This window comes from Pantherophis guttatus, chromosome 1 (assembly GCF_059756535.1).
Source record: "Pantherophis guttatus breed Tessera chromosome 1, ASM5975653v1, whole genome shotgun sequence".
Lineage (NCBI taxonomy): Eukaryota > Metazoa > Chordata > Lepidosauria > Squamata > Colubridae > Pantherophis > Pantherophis guttatus.
The window spans coordinates 246,789,137-246,810,169 of NC_142063.1; the positions used below are offsets into that span (position 1 = coordinate 246,789,137).

General features: G+C 37.5%; 2 protein-coding genes across 6 annotated transcripts in view; one reads left to right on the forward strand and one right to left on the reverse strand.

The window, feature by feature from the left end:
* The window catches only part of WASF1 (WASP family member 1), a 57,605-nt gene extending 54,387 nt beyond the window's left edge, over positions 1-3,218 (reverse strand). Inside the window, exon 1 of one of the 3 annotated variants that reach the window (XM_034409158.3) lies at positions 2,535-3,218. The gene's annotated coding sequence lies outside the window, so the exon portion shown is untranslated. Of the gene's footprint in view, positions 1-1,990; positions 2,078-2,534 lie in introns of those variants that run through there. The other 2 variants (XM_034409156.3, XM_034409157.3) reach the window with 2 other exon arrangements.
* A 37-nt stretch (positions 3,219-3,255) lies between these two features.
* CDC40 (cell division cycle 40) overlaps positions 3,256-21,033 on the forward strand; it is a 43,724-nt gene continuing 25,946 nt past the window's right edge. Inside the window, exons 1-4 of one of the 3 annotated variants that reach the window (XM_087882635.1) lie at positions 3,256-3,441; positions 4,773-5,106; positions 16,293-16,379; positions 20,821-20,950. In XM_087882635.1, the coding sequence (XP_087738761.1) occupies positions 4,906-5,106; positions 16,293-16,379; positions 20,821-20,950 (418 nt within the window). In that variant the 5' untranslated portion in view covers positions 3,256-3,441; positions 4,773-4,905. Of the gene's footprint in view, positions 3,442-4,634; positions 5,316-16,292; positions 16,380-20,820; positions 20,951-21,033 lie in introns of those variants that run through there. The other 2 variants (XM_034409154.3, XM_034409155.2) reach the window with 2 other exon arrangements.

The window sequence follows — 21,033 nt, forward strand, 5'->3', positions numbered from 1 at the left end:
TCCACTAAACACATCATTTACAACAAAAAACAAGGAAATATGCTGATAAACCCAATTTATATACTACTATATATTCTTTATTTTTTTAGAACAATTGACTTATTGGAACCTCTAAAATATTTAAGATTAAAATATTTCAAATTATTAGCATTTTTTAAAAATTCCAAATATTTCCTTTTCTGAAAAAGTTAATACTTGGGTATGAATGGGAACAAGAATAGCTTTGATATCTGGTTAATGGATAATGTGCTTATTGAAATTTCTTATTCCTATTAGACATGAATATCACTAGGGTTAATCTATTTCAGTTTCATAGAAATATTGCACCATCACCAAAAAGATACACATACACTGATAATAAAAGTAACAACTTATTCAGGAAACTCTTTCTAGTCAATGTTATTGCAGAACATTGCATACTGAGTTCACACAAACCACACAGAAAAAATATCTCAATCCTGCTGCCAGTTCATTAAAGCAATAACAATTAAGACTAAACAGCTTCATGAAAATGAAAACAATAAAGCTATAAGCTGTCTAAGTACTGTACTCCATTTATACTACTGTGTTCAAAAGGTTGTTATGATATTGCCCTATAAATTATTATATACTAAGATTCAATATTTCAGCAAATTGACCGTGTCCAAGATCAGGTTATCATATTGTTTTTATTGTGAAATGTATTACCTTTGATTTTGATTTAAGCTTTTCCTTTTCCTTTTCCTTTTAGAATGGAATTGAAAAATAACCCAACCAAAATGACAGACATGTTTTAAAAATATTTTATCTTTTTCTCTGTAGCGTGCAATATTGTCTTCCGAGTAAAATTTCAAAAGCTAGAATATGCTTTACCAGAAGTATTGCAATTCAAATAAACAATTCAAGATCTAATATTCAAAGATCATTGAGTCAAAACAAAAGTATACGTACACTACCTCAGATTCTATAAACCCAAGCATAAACACAGTAGCAAGGCTTTTTCAAATATATATTATGTGATATGTGAATACATATAAAATATTTTATTTTATTACATTATCATGTAATTTTTTCATTTTTTTTTTAAAAAAAGGAATGTTAATGTAAAAAGCAATCTTAACATTATTGAAAAGCACTCAAAACCAATGTTAAATCTTCATACCCAGTGTCTATAAAATTATGTCAAATAGCATAAAGTACAATCTGGAAGAGCTGTAATAAGTTAAAAGCAGTTAAGTCTTTTATGACACAATTACTTCAGCCACAAGTAAGATTCCAGGGGAAAAGGTTTGGATCTTACAATTTCTGTATAATAAATGTACAGGGCTGGATAACTCATTCACTGCCACGTGACAACCACCTCTCAAGATATGTTTCAGGCTTTAAAGAGAAATTAGCTTAATTCAAAAATAGTTATGATATTTCATAGCCTATTGAAATGCAATTATTTATGCTTAAAGACAAATGGCCAGTTACTTCTATGTTTTGAGACAAGAGCTCTATTACCCTGAACCTGTTCCACACACTGCTTTACATAGCCTCATACAAATCAAGGATATGTAAGGTCCTCCATATCTTTATTGCATTCAGTGGTATTCTGGCCCATACCCAGCACATCACTCACTCACTCACTCACACACAGACACACACACACACGATGTCCCTTCATATTTCCACTAATGCCTTAAGTGGAAAATACACACAGGTACACCGATTCTGCTCCAATTACCCTGAAATAAATATTCCGACCTCGTTTCGTATCATTTAAAGTACATCCATCGGATTGATTATTTTTCCACGCCGTTCTGAAGTCCGCCTCGATAAAAGGGGACCGGGAAAGGAAAAGGCTCCTTATGCTTTTCAAACCACCCACCCCATCCATCCATCCATCCATCCATCCGATGGGGGAAAAGAGGTGAGAGTTAAGTTCGCACCGAGCCACCTGAGCATGCGATGAGAAACGAATCCCGGATTAACGGGGTGGGTTCAGCCACGAAATAAGGCTACATACCCAGCTTTAAATAAAGATTGCCGCGTATTGGCGGAAGACTCAAGCAGAGACGCAGCGACCAACCCCCCCCCCTCCCCAAAAAACCGTATTTCAGGTACATCTGAGGAGGAGACCCTTGGCCGCAGCCTCGCCTTTTTTTTTCATCTTGGGGGGGAGCGGGGGCAGCGGAGAAAAATCGCCAACCGGAAGCGCCCGCATGCCCCAATCTGAGGCCGCAGGACCGAGGGGAAGGAGGAGGGGGTGTGTGTGGGGGGGTGCAGCTTCTAAAGCTGATCTACCCCTTCCTCCCCTCCCTCCCCGTTCTCATTAACCCGAGCACGGGAGATGGTTGGTTGGCTGGCTGGCCGGCCAGCAGCAGACAAGGTGGGAGGCGTGACCCCTCTCCGCGTGGAATGACCGAGTGGGAATATCTCGCCTCGGCGAGCGGGGAAGCGGCGGGCAAGTGGAAGAAGGGGGCGGCGGCGGGAGGGAGGGAGGGAGGGAGGTAGAAAGAGAAGAAGGAGCACTGCAGAGAATACAGGACCGCAGCAGGCAGCAAACTCACCGCGTTTTCTTGCTGAGGGAATCCCGGCTCCTTGACCACGTCTCGGCGTTAACCACCAGCAGCACCACTCTTTCTCCCCTCCTTTTTTTTTACATCTTCCCACAGCCGGCCCCCCCACCCCCCCACCCACCCGCCCCCGTCGGCTCCTTTCCCTTTCTGAGTCAGGAGGGAAGCTCGCGCCCACCGGGTCCGTTGGGCTTGGAAGTTCGATCGCGCGCCCCGCGAGGGAGCCCCCACCCTTGGCGGACGGTTGTCTGCGAAAGTCCGGGTGGGGGGGGGGCTGCGCTGAGACGGAGCAGCCGGAGGAGAAGGAGGAGTGGTTGTGGTGGGGGGGGGGAATGAAAGAAGGGAAGGAGAGAAAGCGCGGACCTTCCTCGGCACAAAGCTTCACAATAGACACAGCGCGAGAGATCGGCGCGCGCGTGTGTGTGTGTGTGTGAGTGTGTGTGTCGGCGCGAGTGTGCCGAAGGCGGGGCTTTCTTGGCCGGCTCCCGCACTCTCTCCCGGAACGGGGGTGGCGCGACCACTGAAGGGGAGAGGCCGGCGAAGGTGTTGTTTGCGCAGCCACCTGACCCGGCAAGCCCCTCACCGCGCGGCTTTTCGGGCTCGGGAGGAAAGGAGGCGGACGTTTGGAGCTTCTTTTCTGATGCCAATCACGCGCGCCCGCGCGCACCCCCCGCGCACACGGTCGGGTGGTACAGGCTAGCTTTATTCTCCTTAAGGGGGTTGAGAGCAAGGGGAGGCGGCGGCAGGGTTTTATTGCGGCTTTCCCTAAACCGGCTTCTCGCAGCCAATTAGAAGAAAGAGGAGGAGGAGCTCAGCTGGCGTTAGATCCAAAGGCAGTCGGACCGAGAAGACTTTGCAAGAGGAAGAACGGCGGTCCGGGGGAGCTACGTTAAGATACAAGGTCGGCCCAGGCTAAGCGTTCGTAAGGCTTACCTATGCTTGGGAGTCTTGCTCCATTTTTCCATTGGAGCAAAATGTTTGGTTAGAAAAGGAGAGCATTAAAACGCTGTAGTTTGAATGCTGCAGTCATTCTGTCATTATACAGTTGGGCTAGGAATATACAATACAGTGTCCAATTGCCGGTCAAACCGCACTGAACTCGGTAGGATTTGCATCTCAGTAATGGGTAAGATTGTACTGTGAAACTTCACAGGACTCCACTAATTGCGGAAGGAAGTCTGCAGTAATCCCCTAGCCTCGATTCACTTTCTAATATAGTCGGACAACGTGGCTTGCTGAGCATTCTGACACCGCTTTTAATAATTTAGTAGTATTGAATTTCTTTTAAGGCTACAATCTCAACACTTGCCTATGTTTATTGAAATAAATGGTATCGGACCGAAAACCAACTGCATTCATAAGTACTCGGATAGTTTATGTCCCACTCATTTATCCTGTAATTAATTATATATTCCATTATAATTCTGGAACCAATTGAGCCTAACAATGTTTAACATTTATGCTCTGAATTTTTACATGTCCGTTTATTTTTATCCAAAATATGAAGCGCTTGGAACTCTCTCGTGCTTTCTGAGTGATCACAAAAATGAACCAATGAATTCCTATAGTCATTGGATGCCATTCTTTCTACCAGATTTCAAACTACACCCTAATGCAGTTATGTTAGTTAGGTCTGTTGCCAAAATGGAACCGACATTTTCGGTACGTAACTTGCAATTAACATTGCAAGAATTATTTGGTGGCATTTAGAAAGGCGAGAAGACATTGACGCCTATTTACCTCGCTGCATTTTAGAACTGGGACCACGTAATAAAAAGACGCACTCTGTTTGCATGTGAGGAATATCAATACGTTCTTGCCCTCTTATTTTGGAATAAAAGAGAAGGGGTCCATTATTGTTTTGGGATAAAAAGAGCGAGATTTAGTTCTAAAGATGCCACAAATCTTTTTTTTTTCCCTTCATCCAATGTATTAGTAGCTGTGGTGCTTAGTCTCTCCTGTTACGTATATCTGGAGTAATCCCGAGAAGATTAATGCAAGGTAATGTGCATTAAAATTACGGGTTTTCACCGATAATTATCTTACAAGCAACTGTCTCACATTGCCCTACACTCCTCCCTCCGCAACAATCGAAGGTATGCTGGGATTTGTGTACTGGTTGAAAGTCCTAATGCGCTGAACCTTAAAAAGCCTGACGCTTCATGACTCCCGTCACAATTGTATTTGGACAGAAGGCTAAAAATAGGTACATTTTTTTTTTTGCGCTCCTAGATATGTTCAGTTCAGCCCAAACTCAGGAGAGTCCGGAGAGAAAGAGAATTGATTTACGCATCTGCCAGGACCCTTCAGGCTTTTCCCGCGCCCCGCCCCCCTGGCCGAGGAGGGCCACTTCCGTTCGGGTAAGATGTCGGCCGCCATCGCTGCCCTCGCGTCATACGGGGGCTCGGATTCCGAGTCCGACTCGGGTTCGGATACTGAAGGAAGGCCCGTCCTTTCCGCTCAGGTCGCCGGGGCTGACGCTGTGCTTCACTTGGCGGCGGCGCCGCCCTCTGCGCAACAGGTGATGCTGCCGGTAGTGGACTCGGCCCCAGCGGTGTCGGTCAAGGTAAGAGCTGGCCGGCGACGGCCGATACCCCCACCTAAAAGATCGGAGCCGTTCGGCTACGAGCCCCGCCGACTGGAGTAGAAAAGGCCAACCTTTTCCTGGCTTCGATGGGAGACTTGGCATTCCCAGCGCCTACCGGTTTCCTTCGGTTGTACCCCGGGGGAAACGACGCCGTGGGTGTTCTCGCGTGCAAGCTTCCTCCAGAAAGCGTGAGTGTAAATGTTACAGCAGCGCAACAGCGGAGAGTACGTAGGGAAGGCTTATTCATCACTTTTTTGAGACTTTGCTGGTCGTGGGAAAGGGGGTGGCGCCCAGCCTTGCACACGCTCAGAAATATGTGGATGTTCAAAAACATAACGGGTAGTCCTCGATTTACAGCAGTCCACTTGGTGACCGTTGGAAGTTACAACAGCACTGAAAAAAAGTGACTTATGACCGTTTGTCACTCTTAGGGCTGTTGCAGCATCGCTGCGGTCACGTGGTTTACATTGACAGCTGACTCACATTTATGACGGTTGCAGCATCCTGGGGTCATGTGATCGCCTTCCGCAACCTTCTGACAAGCAAAGCCAATGGGGGAACCAAATTCACTTAACAACCCTGCTACTAATTTAACAACTGCAGGGATTCACTTAACAAATGTGGCAGGAAAAGTCGTAAAATGGGGCAAAACTCACTTAACAAATTTCTCAGCAACATAAAATTTTGGCCTCAATTGTGGTCGTAACTTGAGGACTACCTGTAGTTTTAGCTTCAGCAATCACTGGGAAGGGAGGGAGGGTAAATTTAACTTTACAGACCAGCACTGATCTTCATGATCTGTTTCTTTCATGTTTTTGTGTCTGAGGCATAGCATTGCAAATGAAATCAAAGAGTTCTTTTGAGTTATGGAACAAGATCTGTTTCTTCTTCTATATTCTCCAAAGCAGCATCTTCTGTCTTATCACATGATGTTATTTTGTTGACAACTAGGACTGAAGGCTATTGGAAAAACTCACAATAACTTACTTTGTAAAGTTCAGTTGTGAAGACATTGACAAAAGCGTATGCATGCTAAGTATTAAACAGATCAGTAACTTTTTGTGTCAGTTGTATTACTGGCATGAAGCTCTCCGCATAATCTATATATATAGCAGTAAAACACTTTGATTTTTTTTTTGTAACATTCAGTTGGGCAAAATGATCCATAATAGAGCAATAGTTTTTGAACCAATGTACATCAAATAGGGCTAACTTAAAGAATGCATCCAAATTCAATGACCCATGGCTCCTGTGAGATTGGAATTTGGCAAAGTTGTGGCTGTTTCATTGCCCCTTGTTATTGTAGTCAGCTTTAGTCCCCTGATCATCATTTCTAACCCTCCATGACACTTTCCTACAAGGAAAGTCTATGGGGAAATTGGAAAGAAGTTAGAAGTCACTCCCACTGCTTTTTTGCCTAATGTTGGCTGCCCTGAGTCTCCGGAGAGGGGCAGCGTATAAATTTTATATACATATATATGTGTGTGTGTGTGTGTGTGTGTGTGTGTGTGTGTGTACAGTTAATATTTCGGGTTTCTTCCCGTGTAATTGTGAACATATTACATGTTCACAATTACACGGGAAGACACCTGAAATATTAACTGTACACACATATATACCTGTGAAAACTTACATACATACATACATACATACATACATACATACATACATACATACATATATATATATATATATATATATATATTCATATTCTGTTTCTCAGGTTAGGTAAATATCTCTGAAACGACCCAATATGTCACAGGTTGTCTGCTGTTTATGATTTTAAGACGGCCCTCTTCTGTCCTCATATTTATCCATGCATTTTCTGTTTACCTGCTTTGCTTTGGAAGATGGGTAGAACTATTTTTATACCATAGGTATAGGTTAATTGAAGTATCAGTACTCCCTGATTCATGGTTTTTACTTCAATAATTTCCTGGGGGCCTTTTCTAGTTCAGCCATCTGCATGCTTAAATGTTTAATTTACATTCTTAATATGTAAATGTAAATATCAGTGAATATCCTATTTGCAATTGAATTTGCAGGTCTTTATCAGACTATTGCATGGACCAGTTTCAGAATTTTCTTTTTTCTTAAATTTGGAAGTGATGATTATGACTCATCTTAGATAGATTAGTTCTTGGTGAAGTTGAAATATACCAGTTAGTATCTGATGCTAATATGTATTAGTTGGCATATGTTGGCATTAGTTTGCATCATTAATAACGATGTATGCTAAACACTGAAGGTGAATTACTGAAATCTACTGTAGGACATCGTTATTTACCGGTATGTAGTAATGTTGCTTGAAAAGGTTATAAATAGCCATAGATGGTTCTTGCTGTCCAGAGTTGATTCTGTTTAGGGTAACCTATAAATAAGTAAAAAACAAACAAACATGGCTTCACTAATAGATTTTTTTTTAAAAAAAGTTTCTAGTAGTTCAGATGTGCTATTAGAAATTAACATATGGCTTGCATTAGTACTGTAACTTGCTCTTTTCTGAATTTGGTGTGTGCGTTGAGTCATCTTAAAATAAACTAAATTAAAAGATTGATGTAGTGATGTATGAATCCAGTGGTGTTTTTAAATTATGTATAGCTTAGTCTGCTATGTAAGGCAGCCAACTATAGCTAATTCAGTAGTACATTCAAATAAAATATTGTTTAATATGGAAGCTTATTGGAAGACAGTACAGCAATCAGTACAGTTGTTTCTGTAAAACAAATGCGTATTTCACATTTTTATTAGCTGCAACTTTTGAGTTGCCTTCTAGGTTAGTTCCATATAAAATGCATTTTAGTAGTTGAAATTATGTTCTGATTTTCCATTTAATGTAGTTAGGTTGTACACCTACTCGACTCTGAAAAAAAGTCTTTGCTAATTGAATGAATTCAACTAAATGTCATATTCTAGAAACTAATGCTCTACAATGTTAGTGTAATTATTAGAGAAATGGAAGCTGAAAATAAATTGATTATGTCAGTCAGCAATCTAAAACATAGCTCAAAATCAGGGTGGATTTGATTTTAATCGAGTTGATTTAAATCACAATTTAAATCATGATTTAAATCACTAGTAAAAAGGCTTGATTTAAATCAACTTGATTCAAATCATAATTTTTAAAGAGCAACTGTCATCTCTGCTACTCCTTTGACCCACTTTTGACTCACCGATAGTCCCAGTGTTGCAGAATATACAGCCTCATGCTACATAACTAAGCTCCATTTCATGCTGAATAAACTAAATTATTTATGTATCTTAAATAGAAAACTATCTTACGATAGATTTTTACCCCAAAAGTTTTTTATTAAAATAAATTCGATAAAAATCAAAAAAATCCGATTTAAATAAAAAAAATCTGATTTTTTTGATTTTTTAAAAAAACTCATTGATTTTTATCCACCCTGCTCAAAATCACCCATGAAATACTTTCAGAAAAGAGAGAAATGATTTTGAAATGGACTTTATAATTTCCAGATTTTAATATTATAAAACACGAGAAAGATCTTGAAGATACATGCATGCGTGGAGTCCTAAGAATATTTCTGAGCTAGAAGAGTTCTACAAAAAAGAACATTCTAAAACCAAGAATGGATTCTTAGCTAGCTATGGGAAATGTCTGCAAATTATTTCTGCCAAAGGAAAGATTACAGAGTACTAACTGAAAAGATATTCAAACTTCTGCATCTGTCATATTCACTGATTTTTAAATTTGAATCTGTAAATAACTGCACAAAAATAATATACATTCTAATTTGCAAAAAAAAATCTTGCTTTACTATATATCATGTAAAAGTGTCAGCTTTTTTTCACAATTGTGTAAATCTTTATATATGATGTACATATTCTGTATATATCATCCTTAACATGCTATATTAGTGAGACACGCTCATTATGTTCATTTGCTAATCCCAGATTAGTTGATGTTTTACGGAAAGGCGCTTACTGAATTGCTGATAAATTCTGTCCTTTATAATCCTTTTATTAAAGAATCAAAAGAGGACACTCATTTGAACTCCCAACTTTTTTCTTTTAATGCACAAGGAGTAAATTAAGGAATATAATTTTCATTACCATGAATCATCCCCTGCATAAATTGTTTTTACATACAAATGCTTTTTCTACTTTTGCTCTTTTTAAACACCAGACAAGGTTTTTATTGAAAAAAAATTATATTTGTCAGGACTTTATGTCATACTTTTAACCAGACATAATTTTGAATGCTTCCTGTTTCAAATTTAATTTTAAAGAAATAATGCATTATATAATCCTTAAAGAGTAATGTTTTTTTCTCTATATTAACAGAATTCTGCACAAAAATACCTACATCCTAAGTAACCAGAAGACTTGTCTTAATGGACAGTGCTGAGTTTTATAAGCAGATGCAGCTAGTGCAGTATAGTTATTATAGAATATTAGACAAATTGGAACTCTGGTTTATTTTGAGTGGAACAAGCCTGGTTAAAACATGGTTGTCTTCAGTTTCTTTCTCTGGTTTATTCCAAGAGTAGGAAAAAGAAGTCTTTAATCCATAGGCCACATTCAACAAATGAAGAATGGAGCCATTATGATTTAGCATGATTTACAAACCAGTTGCAAGTTTGTTTACTATAACTTGATGATGGATCTATTCTATACAATGTATCATTAAAGCTTTTTTCTCCAGCTTTCTATATAAAGATAATAAAACAGACATTTCTGAACATTATGACTATTTGGAGCAGAATTAATTATCTCTTTGCACATTTGGCACTCTAACCAGAATTAAAACATTGCATCTGATTATAATTTCCTATTATGTTCATGGTGACAGTAACATCAATTACTGATGAAATTCTTCAGGAACAACATAGTAGTTAATTCGCAAGCTGTATTCTAGGGGGTGCTTTCAAATTATTCAAGAGCTTTTATGTGGACATCAGTTTGCCACTTTCAAAACTTTGCATATGTTTCTTTCTAAACCCTTTTTAAAAATGATTCAAATTTCAGAACCTGTTTGTCATGCAATATGCAGAAAACATCTGTTGCTCCACAGTACTACACGTGGAAGTAGTCATGCATTTCTGTGGATTATGAGAAAGAAGGTGCTGGTAGGGATAAAAATGGAAATGCAGCTTAAAGACTGTGTCTAAGGGCATCTTTAGCTTCTGCTTTTCTAGCACAGGCACATGACAAGCTGCTGGCTTTTCCAAGGTAGTTCAGGATAAAATTAAAGGAGTTGACTACTTACAAAAGTCAAAATCCCATTTGAGTTAGTTAAGCTCTTGTGCTAATTTAATCTCATATCTTAGCTATGATTATAATTCATTATGCTCCCCAAACCAGGGAATGCCAACCAGTGTTATGCAAGTGGATTGCACTAATACAATAGGACTTCACTTTGCTTTCTTATCTTTAGCTTTCTGCAATACTACAGAGATTTGGAGATATGCAGAGGGGGAGGATAGATATTCTATTGTTATTAGCCATCCCACCAGCAATAAGTACTCGCTCCAATAGCTGCTTTATGCTGACAATTTGTAAAGATATTTAATAAAGAAGATGATAGTTGTTGAGGGTAGGTTTTTCCATCTAATTGCAGAAGGTAACATTTCTTTTCAATGGCAGCCCCTTGGCCATAATACATTTCTGGTTCAGAGGGTGTAGGGAATTATCACTCAAGGAAAGAAGCTAAAGAATCTCCATTTATGAAAACATTTATGATGCACTTGCATCCAATGGTTTTAAACCACAAGATTGTGTAATGTTGATCCTCAAGAAAATTTTAACACCGACAAAAATAATGCAGTAGCTAAATAAACTGCCTCAGGTGGTTATGGAATTTATTTTCTCTGATGTGTTTATAGGGAAAATATTTTCATTAAACATTGATGTAAAGAGATTGTTTTGTCTATAATTTTAATAATTTGAGTCAAATTACAGAACTATTTAGGTACAAGTAACAGGCATGTAGATAAATTATTTTTATTGTATCGTTATCTTGAAAGTAAGTACTCAGTTTGGGGGTGGGAAGAGAAGGGTAAAGTAGGCCACTCAAATAGATCATTTTGGCCACTCTGCAGTCTAACGTTCTCAACTGACTGACAGCTGACCTTCGCTGTCTTCTTCCTCTCACTGCTGACAACACACACCTAGCTGAGGCAACTGCTGACCTTTTCCAAGGCCTCCCTATGCTGAATGAAGGCCTTGCAAGGGTCTCACACAGCATCATGGATGCCTAACAAAAGTCCAGACTTTGGTCAGATAGGACCTCATCACAGCAGGAGAAAGAAGACAACTGGGAGGCAATAGCAGAGTGCAAGGCAGCCAAAAGGACAAAGATGGGGGGACATAAAAGAGTGGGAGAAGGTGAAGTGAAGGTGAGCATAGCAGGACTAAGGAAACATGAGATGCTCCTCAAAAAACAGCACAATCCTTGCTTAATAACTGCAATGAAGGCTACCAAAATTGCTGTCTCTAAATAGTGTGGTCATGTGATGTTTCACCTAATGACTGCTTCACTTAGTGATGGAAATACTAGTCCCAGTTAGGGTTGTTAAGTGAGGATCACCTGTACCTCCACTTTTACTATTTTGATATTCATTCTTCACAATAGAGCCTCATATAACCCTACTGCTTTTTTGCTAGCATTTCCTTCTCTTAATATTTTTCTATCCATTTTTTTTTAAATTTGATTTATATGCCGCCCTTCTCCGGAGACTCAGGGCGGCTTACAATGCGTTAAGCAATAGCCTTCATCCTTTTGTATATTTATACAAAGTCAGCTTATTGCCCCCACAAACTGGGTCCTCATTTAACCTACCTTAGAAAGGATGGAAGGCTAAGTCAACCTTGAGCCTGGTAAGATTCGAACCTGCAGTAATTGCAGGCAGCTGTGTTAATAACAGGGTGCTTTAGACCACTGTACTACCAAGGCTCTACTGTACTACCATTTTCCCATCTTTTCACAAATTTTTCTGTGTGTGTGTCTTCCAATCATCCACTCAATTTTCTTGTCCACTATGAAGCCAAGTAGGGGACATAGAATGTTTATGAAAAATAATTCTCTAGGTGTTGTGACCCAGGCCCAAGTAGTTAGTATTAAATACAAACAGTTATAAAACCAACAGACTTTATTAGAACAGCTGAGAATTAACTCATTCTCAGCATAGTCCAAATTAAATTAAAGCAAATTCTTCAAAACACCATTCCACAGTTTATCACCTGACCTTGGGATAATTAGGCAAACTGCCAAAGGCTTCTCTTGGCAAAAGTTCAGAAGCAGAGGACACTGAGCAAGATAAGAACCAAGTTTATCAACATTGTAAAGAGGCCAAGAGCCGTTGCTGGTCTTTTAAGCCTTATGGGAGGAGCCAATCATCTCTTGGCCCTACTCCCGAGTCGTCCTCTCTGCTTTATCTGCTCTTGCCTTCTGTCAGCTCTTCTCATATGTGCACTAGGAACAGGCTCCTCCTGTTCTTCTGCCTCTCTACTGTCAGCCTCTGGAGACTCCGGAGTCCGCACATCATGCCCCGATGGCCCTGGCCCCATCTCTGCCTCAGATGCAGAGCCCTCATCAGGGCCTTCCCCAGCCTCCAGGACTGGCCCGTGTTCTTCCTCAGCCTCATCGCTGTCCAACTCCGCCACCAGCTCTGCAGGCTGCTGGTGGACCACAACACTAGGTAGATATTCCCCTTCTGGGAAAGGTATATAGCTTTCTTTTGTTAATTGAATACTAAATTGAATCTGAGAGATGATTTTCATCCTTACTCTGCTTCCTAAATTCATTTATGTTGAATGCAGGGTGGATAAAAATCAATGATTTTTTTTAAAAAATCAAAAAAATCAGATTTTTTTTATTTTAAATTGGATTTTTTTTATTTAAATCGGATTTTTTTTATTTTTATTGAATTTATTTTAATAAAAAACATTTGGGGTAAAAATCTATCGTAAGATAGTTTTCTATTTAAGATACATAAATAATTTAGTTTATTCAGCATGAAATGGAGCTTAGTTATGTAGCATGAGGCTGTATATTCTGCACCACTGGGACTATCGGTGAGTCAACAGTGGGTCAAAGGAGTAGCAGAGATGACAGTTGCTCTTTAAAAATTATGATTTAAATTGAGTTGATTTAAATCAAGCCTTTTTACTAGTGATTTAAATCATGATTTAAATTGTGATTTAAATCAACTCGATTTAAATCAAATCCACCCTGGTTGAATGGGATGAATTGTTTCATAATATTATATTCTGTATCCAGTTTTATTGATGTATAAATGGACTTCATTGTAGAATAACCTGGTGAGCTGAATAACCTTTATAAAATTCTTCATGAACGAATGAGTTCATAAAGCCATTCCATTCTGATATACTAAATTATCACTGGTTCAGTTATTTTTAGAATAATAAGTCTAGATGCAGAAAACACTTAGTAAACTGTTCCTGAGATTTTGCTGTTTGTCCAAACTCTAAAGAAAGATATAGAATTTGACATTATTTGCTAGGTCAATATCTGAACAATATCAACTTTCTATATTACTGTTTTTTAAAACCCCCATAGGTTATGAACTTGTAGCATGGGAGGGATGCTATTAAGACCAGAAAGGAACTCTGTGGATTTCTTAGTGATGGGTGTCAATGCTTGGTTTCCTTATAGTTGTATAAACTGAAATATTATGATGTATAATGTTATTTATATATTTTATATGCCGCCTTTATTGTTTTTTATAAACAACTCAAGGCAGCAAACATACTCCTCCTATTTTCCCTACAGCAACAACCCTATGAGATCAATTGGGTAGAGAGAGAGTGACTGATCCAAGGTCACCCAGCCAGCATTCATGGCCAAAGTGGGTTTAGAACTCAGATGTCCCAGTTTCTAACCTTAGTTAACCTAACCTTAACTACTAGACAGTATAGGTACAATAATTTGTTATTTGTGTCTGTAACTAAATCCATTTATTGCTTTATGTTACATTTTAATTATAGATTTGTTATTTTATTTTTGTCTTGTGAGCTGTCCATATGGTGTTTGAACTGAAAAAAATAAACTTCTGTTAGACCTTGGTTAGTAAACTTAGGATGCAGTTGAGAAATTTTGCCCATACTCTGTAAGCTTCTGTGCATACATAAAAACTGATTCAGAACTAAAGGGCAATTTTGCTTTAAAACACATTTTTTATTAAATTCCTTAAATTAAGAATTTGCCATAAAACATAGATTGATTGCATAATTCTGCTTTCCTTGGTACTGAATCTCTGGGTTAGCATTAGATCAATGCAGCCCTGAATAGAATTGGCCTTTTTTACTAAGGTTAAATTTTCATCACAAGAATAGGAACTGTTTGTCAAGGATTGTTAGTTTTTGGAGAAGTTAACTGATGTTTGAGATAAATATTAAATGGTTTTGATAATAAGGTCCAAGTCTTTTTTTCCCCAAAGATATGGCATAACATACATGAATGTATTAACATATCACCTAAAATAAAATAAAAAACCCCCAGTAAAATATGAATGTTAAAAGGATCTGTATTCAGATACCAATGTCTAGGCTATTAACCATTGAAACACAGTATTGTTTATCTGAAAAAAGTCAAATACTGGACCAATATATGCTTTCAAGCTTACAGCCGGTCAGTGTGATCTAGAATTTTGATGTGGAACCCCATGGTTGCTCTGAGGGGAGGATTCTATGCCCCATTGATACAGTAAATCCTGGCAGACGCCATGTGAGGTGTGAATCCTGTTCAGAGGCATCCATTGCTGGTGAGATAGTTCAAAACCTGGCACCTTTTGCATGGGATCATCTGTATGTGGGCCAAATTAATTTAATTGGTTTTTAATATTGTTTTAATTTTTGTATTTTCTGTATTTTATCTGCTGGCTGTTCAACGCCAATCAATGTTAAAGTTGTTAAGCAGATGTTGTGTAAGTGCTAGTGGGAGCTTCTTAGATTTGTGCTTTCCAACTGATAAATGGGGAAGGTCGGTGTGTACTAGTAGGAGTAAATTGTTCATAATTTTTCTGTATTCTCTCACTAGTGCATCTTTTCTTCATAGAGCTGGCAGTGCTATGTGGCCTTAACTAATATTTCTTTGGTCTTTGATACTGGTGTTTGCTTTAATTCTTACACATTGAAGTTCCCTGCTTGGGCCTTCTGTATTGGTTTAATTGGTTTATATAGGGGACAGCCTCCTGTAGGACTTAAGAGAATTATGTTTGTCAACCACACTGTGGAGTCGCTGGTTCTCTGAGCTTGGTTTTTTGGTTGAAGATGTTTTGTTATCCAACTAGATTATATCTTCAATATTAGAAGGGAGTGATATTTGCTTTCTGTTTATATACAGTTGTTTACCCTGTCCATATTGGTGGGGGCATTGTTTTCTCCTTGGTAATTCTTTGATGAGGCAGTTTACTGCTTGATTATTTGTTTGGTTTTAATCTGGGTGTTAATCCCTGCTTATCTGGGTATTAATTGCTGGTGAGGAGATGTTCTGGTCATCCTGTTTATTTTTAGCTTTTTATTGTCTCTTTTGAAGGAATGTCTATGGAGATTCTCAGTCATCCAGGTCATGGTTGTCCCAAAGGTGCCTTTTTCAAGAGGCAACTGGACTTTCTGGTTTTTCTTTGAAGACATTTCGCTTCTCATCCAAAAAGCTTCTTGGATGAGAATCAAAATGTCTTCTTTTGAATGGAGTTACATATTGTTTCACTGTGTACCTGTTGAAGGGAGCCCTAAGGTTCCAAAAACACCCAAGCATTTTTGGATTTAATTTGGTCTCAGATGCTCATGGTTTTTCAATCAAAACTATAGTTAAATTAGTTATAAATTATGATATAGTTATGGTATGGCTCAGTTAATTATGGTAAGTTCAGAGAGCAGCTCTAAAGACTCCAAAATTCAACCTCAATCGAATATATTTTATTGGCAGGTAGACTATGGTGAATAAACTATAATCCTAACCTAGGAAAGTCCTACTGCACAAAAATTTTAAAAAAAAGACGTTTTTCAGATGCCAGCTTTATAGGAAGTTTATATAAAAGTTGCTCTGATGGTGTCATATCCCAGAATAAAGTAAAATCTTAGGGAACTTGAAATAGAATTTTCTAATCAAGCTACCATAATATAGAAGATGTACTGTTTGAGAAGTATGTGCATTACAACTATGTTTAATTTTCCAGGAAGATGTGGAAACAGGGGTTCATCTTGATCCAACCACCAAGGAAGTTCAGTATAATCCAAAGTATGACACCATGTTTGCACCAGAGGTAAGTAAATTAGCTTTTTAATGTGAATTGCTTTCAATTTATCATAAAATCATAGATTTAAAGGTTAGAAGAGGGTTTTCAGAGTATTTCATTATTTAAAGGCTCTGATCATTAGTGTCTTTTTGGGGGGGGGGTGTCTAACCAAAATCCACTTCTGTGTAGTTTAAATCAATTGATCCTGTCCTGGTTTCTGAAGCTACTCTGAACAATTCTGCCCCATTTTCTACATGACAGTTGTTCAGATAATTAAAGACATTGTCATGTCTCCCCCCCCCCCCGCCTCCTCTTCTCTTCTCCATACTCATAACTCCAACTGTTCTTATAGGTTTTCTTAACAGTTCCTTATCACCTGTCCTTTGGGCATGCTACAGTTTGTCTGTTGCTTTTTGAAAAATGCAGTGGGCAGAATTAGACACAATATTTTAGCTGCAATCTCAGCAACACAGTGTAGAGATGAACTATGATTTCTTAAGCTTGATACTATCAGCTAAGATTGTTCAATAAGATCTGAAAAAATACTGTTAATTATTAAATAATGTATATACCGTTTTGCAACATCACCTATTGTATTTAAGTATGATTGATACCTTCTTCAACCAGTAGGTAGTTGAAGGAAGAACCTATAATTTTCAAATGGAGGCTGGAAATTAGGACTTTGTTTTATAACTGTTCAGTACGCTAAATGCTACACCAAAATGAATAATAAAAATAATTACAGTATTTAATAAAGAGCTTGAACTATGAAACTGGACAATCTTTCTCCTAAAAATATTTTTTTCTAACTAAAAATTCAGATTTCAGATAATTAGAATAGAAAAACATTTCATAAAAACATATAGTTGAAAGGTACCTGAGAAATCATCCAGTCCAAATCCCTGCTTGGTATAAGATTCTTAAGCACTTTGGACAGCAATCCAGCCTCTGTTTGAAAATCTCCAGTGAAAGAGAACATGCCACATATACAGGCATCCTATTTTGTTGTGTGACAGCCTTACTATCAGGAAATTTCTCCCAATATCTGCAGTTTCAGCCCATTGGTATTGGTACTACCATATTTGGAGCAACAGAGAACAAGTGTGTTCCTCCTATGTATAGCAGACTTTTAAATATCTAAAGATTGCTGACATATCTCCCCTGAGACCGTTCTTCTGTAGATTTTATTAGTTTCTTGTTTTGTACAATACAGTTCCTTAAAACTGGAAATAATAAAGCTAAATAATGGAGTTCGTGTATATAAAATACATCTGGTCTGTTTACAATACTCTAGTTATTTCACTTTCACTTGGAAATAGTAGGCAAGATGTGGGGAAAAGAATGATCTTATTCATAGCTTTGTAATCTCATAGCCAAATGTTACTTTCACTTCTTTCTCTTGCATTTATGAAATTACACAGTAAGTGGAGTATTAGGGACTCTCTTTTTTTATCTTTATCTTTTTATCGATTAAATGCTAGATCTGTACTCTCGAAGAATGCTAATTTTATCAAAAGATGAGAAAGCAGTGTTAATTCTCAAGGAGTTTTGGCGTGATCAATTAGGAATTGCACTGAACTGATGTATTGAAGATATGTGTAATAGATGTCCATATTTAATGTGTTTTTATGAGTTTCATAAATGCCATATTTTTGTAATAATAATATTCTGGCAAAAATAAAAAATAATATTTACTGGCAAAAAGCAGCAGTATTTCTTATATTTGCAATCCTTTTTCTTCTTAAATCCTAAAAGAAATAAAACAGGCAATTTTTTAGTTAAATTAAAAGTATGGGAAGAAAATTTGAATACAAATTTCTACATATTCTACAAATTCTGGAGAAATTAATTTTTTTAAATTAATTAATTCTGCAGATTAATTTTTTAAAAAATCATAAAATTGAACATTCCTCAGAAAAACACCTCCTCCAGGAAAAAACAGCTACTATAAGTGTAGACAATCCTTGACTTACACAGTCGCTTAGTGATAGTTTGAAGTTATGATGGACCCCAAAAAGATACTTATGAACAAGATTCAAAATTCTGACATGGGGGGTGACGTCGCATGATTGCATGATTGCATTTTATGGCCATTTGCTGTGCCTTGCAGTCAAATGAATGTGATTTGTGACATTTTTTTGCCAGAAACCATTGTTTACTTATAGACAATGGGTTTGCTTAACAACCACTGAACTTACTTAATGACCGCTACATAAAAGATCATAAAATTGGACATAGTCACATGATGATTCACTTAACCACCAGCACAACCTTAATTCTGGGCAAGTTATGGCTGTAAGTCAAGTCTATCTGTATACTGTTTCATTTGTCTCAATGTATCATTGAGCTATCAGTTGTGAAAACATGGCTGTCAAAACTTAAAATGTTATTTTTTGAACACTGAATGCATTTTTTGTGATATTGGTGATCTGTATTCCCAGGAGTATGAAAAACGTATATTAATTGTAAAATGTACATGAAATTGCCATGATTTTTGCTGGTTAAGAATATGTGTTACTTAGTTAGTTTGATCTTAGATTTAAATATGAGGGAGCAGGGGAATGATTCGAGATGCAAAACATGTCTGATGTCTCCAGAGGATGAGGAAATAATACATGAAATGAATCTCATTAAGTATTGCAGTTTTGACTTTTTTGTCAGATGGCTTAAGATTCATATAGTGGGCATCTCTGCAGGTAGAATAACAGCCTTATATAACAGCTGTAGTTAATTTATGAGGAATATATACCTTTCATCTGATCAGTGCTTTTGCACTCTATTATTGCCGGCTTTTCTCCCCGAATTCCTCCCTCGAAACAGTTCCCAGCTTTAGTAGAATGGAATATATTATAACCAGATTCTTATCTGCAGACATATATGCCTGTTTCTGGTGGATAAAGGGCTTTCCAGAACTGATTTAGATGCATACAATAGGGGTAGGATAGTATGAAGAAGATTGCCATTGCATAAACAGAAAGTAACATTGAATATAGTATCTTAGCTCTGACATGAAGATAATTTGCAATCTAAACATTACAATGCAATCAATTAAATATTGAAGTCTGATAGGGTTGGATTCGGAATGGTGAAGAGTGGAAATATAAATTGCTCTCACTCACAGACGAACCGAATGTGGTGACTTTTACAGATTCTGCTTCTCTCTTGCAGTGATCTGTCACCAACAGGGTTGGAGGTATTGTAAAATGTGTTATGTCTCAGCATGGTTCACAGAAAAAAAAATCAGTTGAAGCTTTCAGCAGAATTTTTAACTTTGCTAATGTGAAAAAAAAATCATTGTGAAGTACAGAAGGCAGCTCAGCCATCTTGTTTCAGACCATCCTACTGAGACAAAAATAGGAAACACATAGAGAATAAAACTCCGAGATAGCCCATAGATAACATATAATGAATTCCTCCCTGGCTGTATAGCAATTATATTCAGCTATAAAGTACTCCAATTTGTAGGTGTTGGAACATTGTTAGAGAATGTGGGATGTACTAGGAATAATATTTTAACAACTCTAATGCTACAAAGTGGTTAAGAATAATTTGGAGGGGGAATTTCTGGTTTTATACGCTTTCAATCCTTTTAACTTTATTTGAGCGAATGGAATATTTTACATCTATCTGTAGTTTAATTTTCTTGATGCTGCTATTTTGGATAAAAATTCTCAAAATGAGGGGAAAATCTTATTGAACTATGGCTTTTAATATAATTTTATCATCTACAATTTGCATATTGTACCGTAAGAATTCTGAAAGTGAGATTATTGACTCCATTTCCACTTTCATAATTGATTATTTAGCAGTCATTATTACTGAATAAAACATACCAATCACATGAATATAAATATGTAACAACTTTACTTATATGAGGTGGCAGATTTCTATATACCCTGTTTCCCCCAAAATAAGACATCTCCTGATAATAAGCCCAATTGGGCTTTTGAACGCATGGCAATAAGGCCAAGCTCTTATTTCTGGGTTCAAAAAATATATAAGACAGGGTCTTATTTTCTGGGAAACATGGTATAAATTTGGAAACTATTGCAAAGATTTGATTTTGATCCTCACATTCCATACTGAACCTTAGCAGGATAGGCAATGGTGACCCTCCTGATAACAGACTAAATGTCACATCTTCTATGACCAATGGACAAATCTGCTGAATTTGCACGTTATTTGAGTTCAATAATGCCTGGAAACTGCTAACCCATTGTCTACAAAACTAATTTCAGATTGTGTTACATTTCAATTGTTCAATCTGAGGTTCAAATGCCCACTTGTGAAGGTTTGGTAATGATCTTAGGCAATCATTCTTTCTTCTGACCTTCTGACCTTCTGAGTTCTTTGAGTGAAAGATAAGACACTAACGTAATAAATATTTCAACATGGATATCTTTGTAAATAAAATTCCATACATGGATCAAATCTTACTAAACATTTTATTGTACTATTTTTAACACAGTTTGGGCCAGTCAATCCATTTAGGACTCAACAGATGGCCGCTCCCAGGAACATGCTTTCTGGATATACGGAACCAGCACATATTAATGATTTCATGTTTGAACAACAGAGAAGAACATTTGCAACTTATGGTAATATATGTGTATGTTTCTTTATATTTGAACTGATTAAAAATTGTTATGCTTATTTTAATGCCATGCTCTAATATACCTCC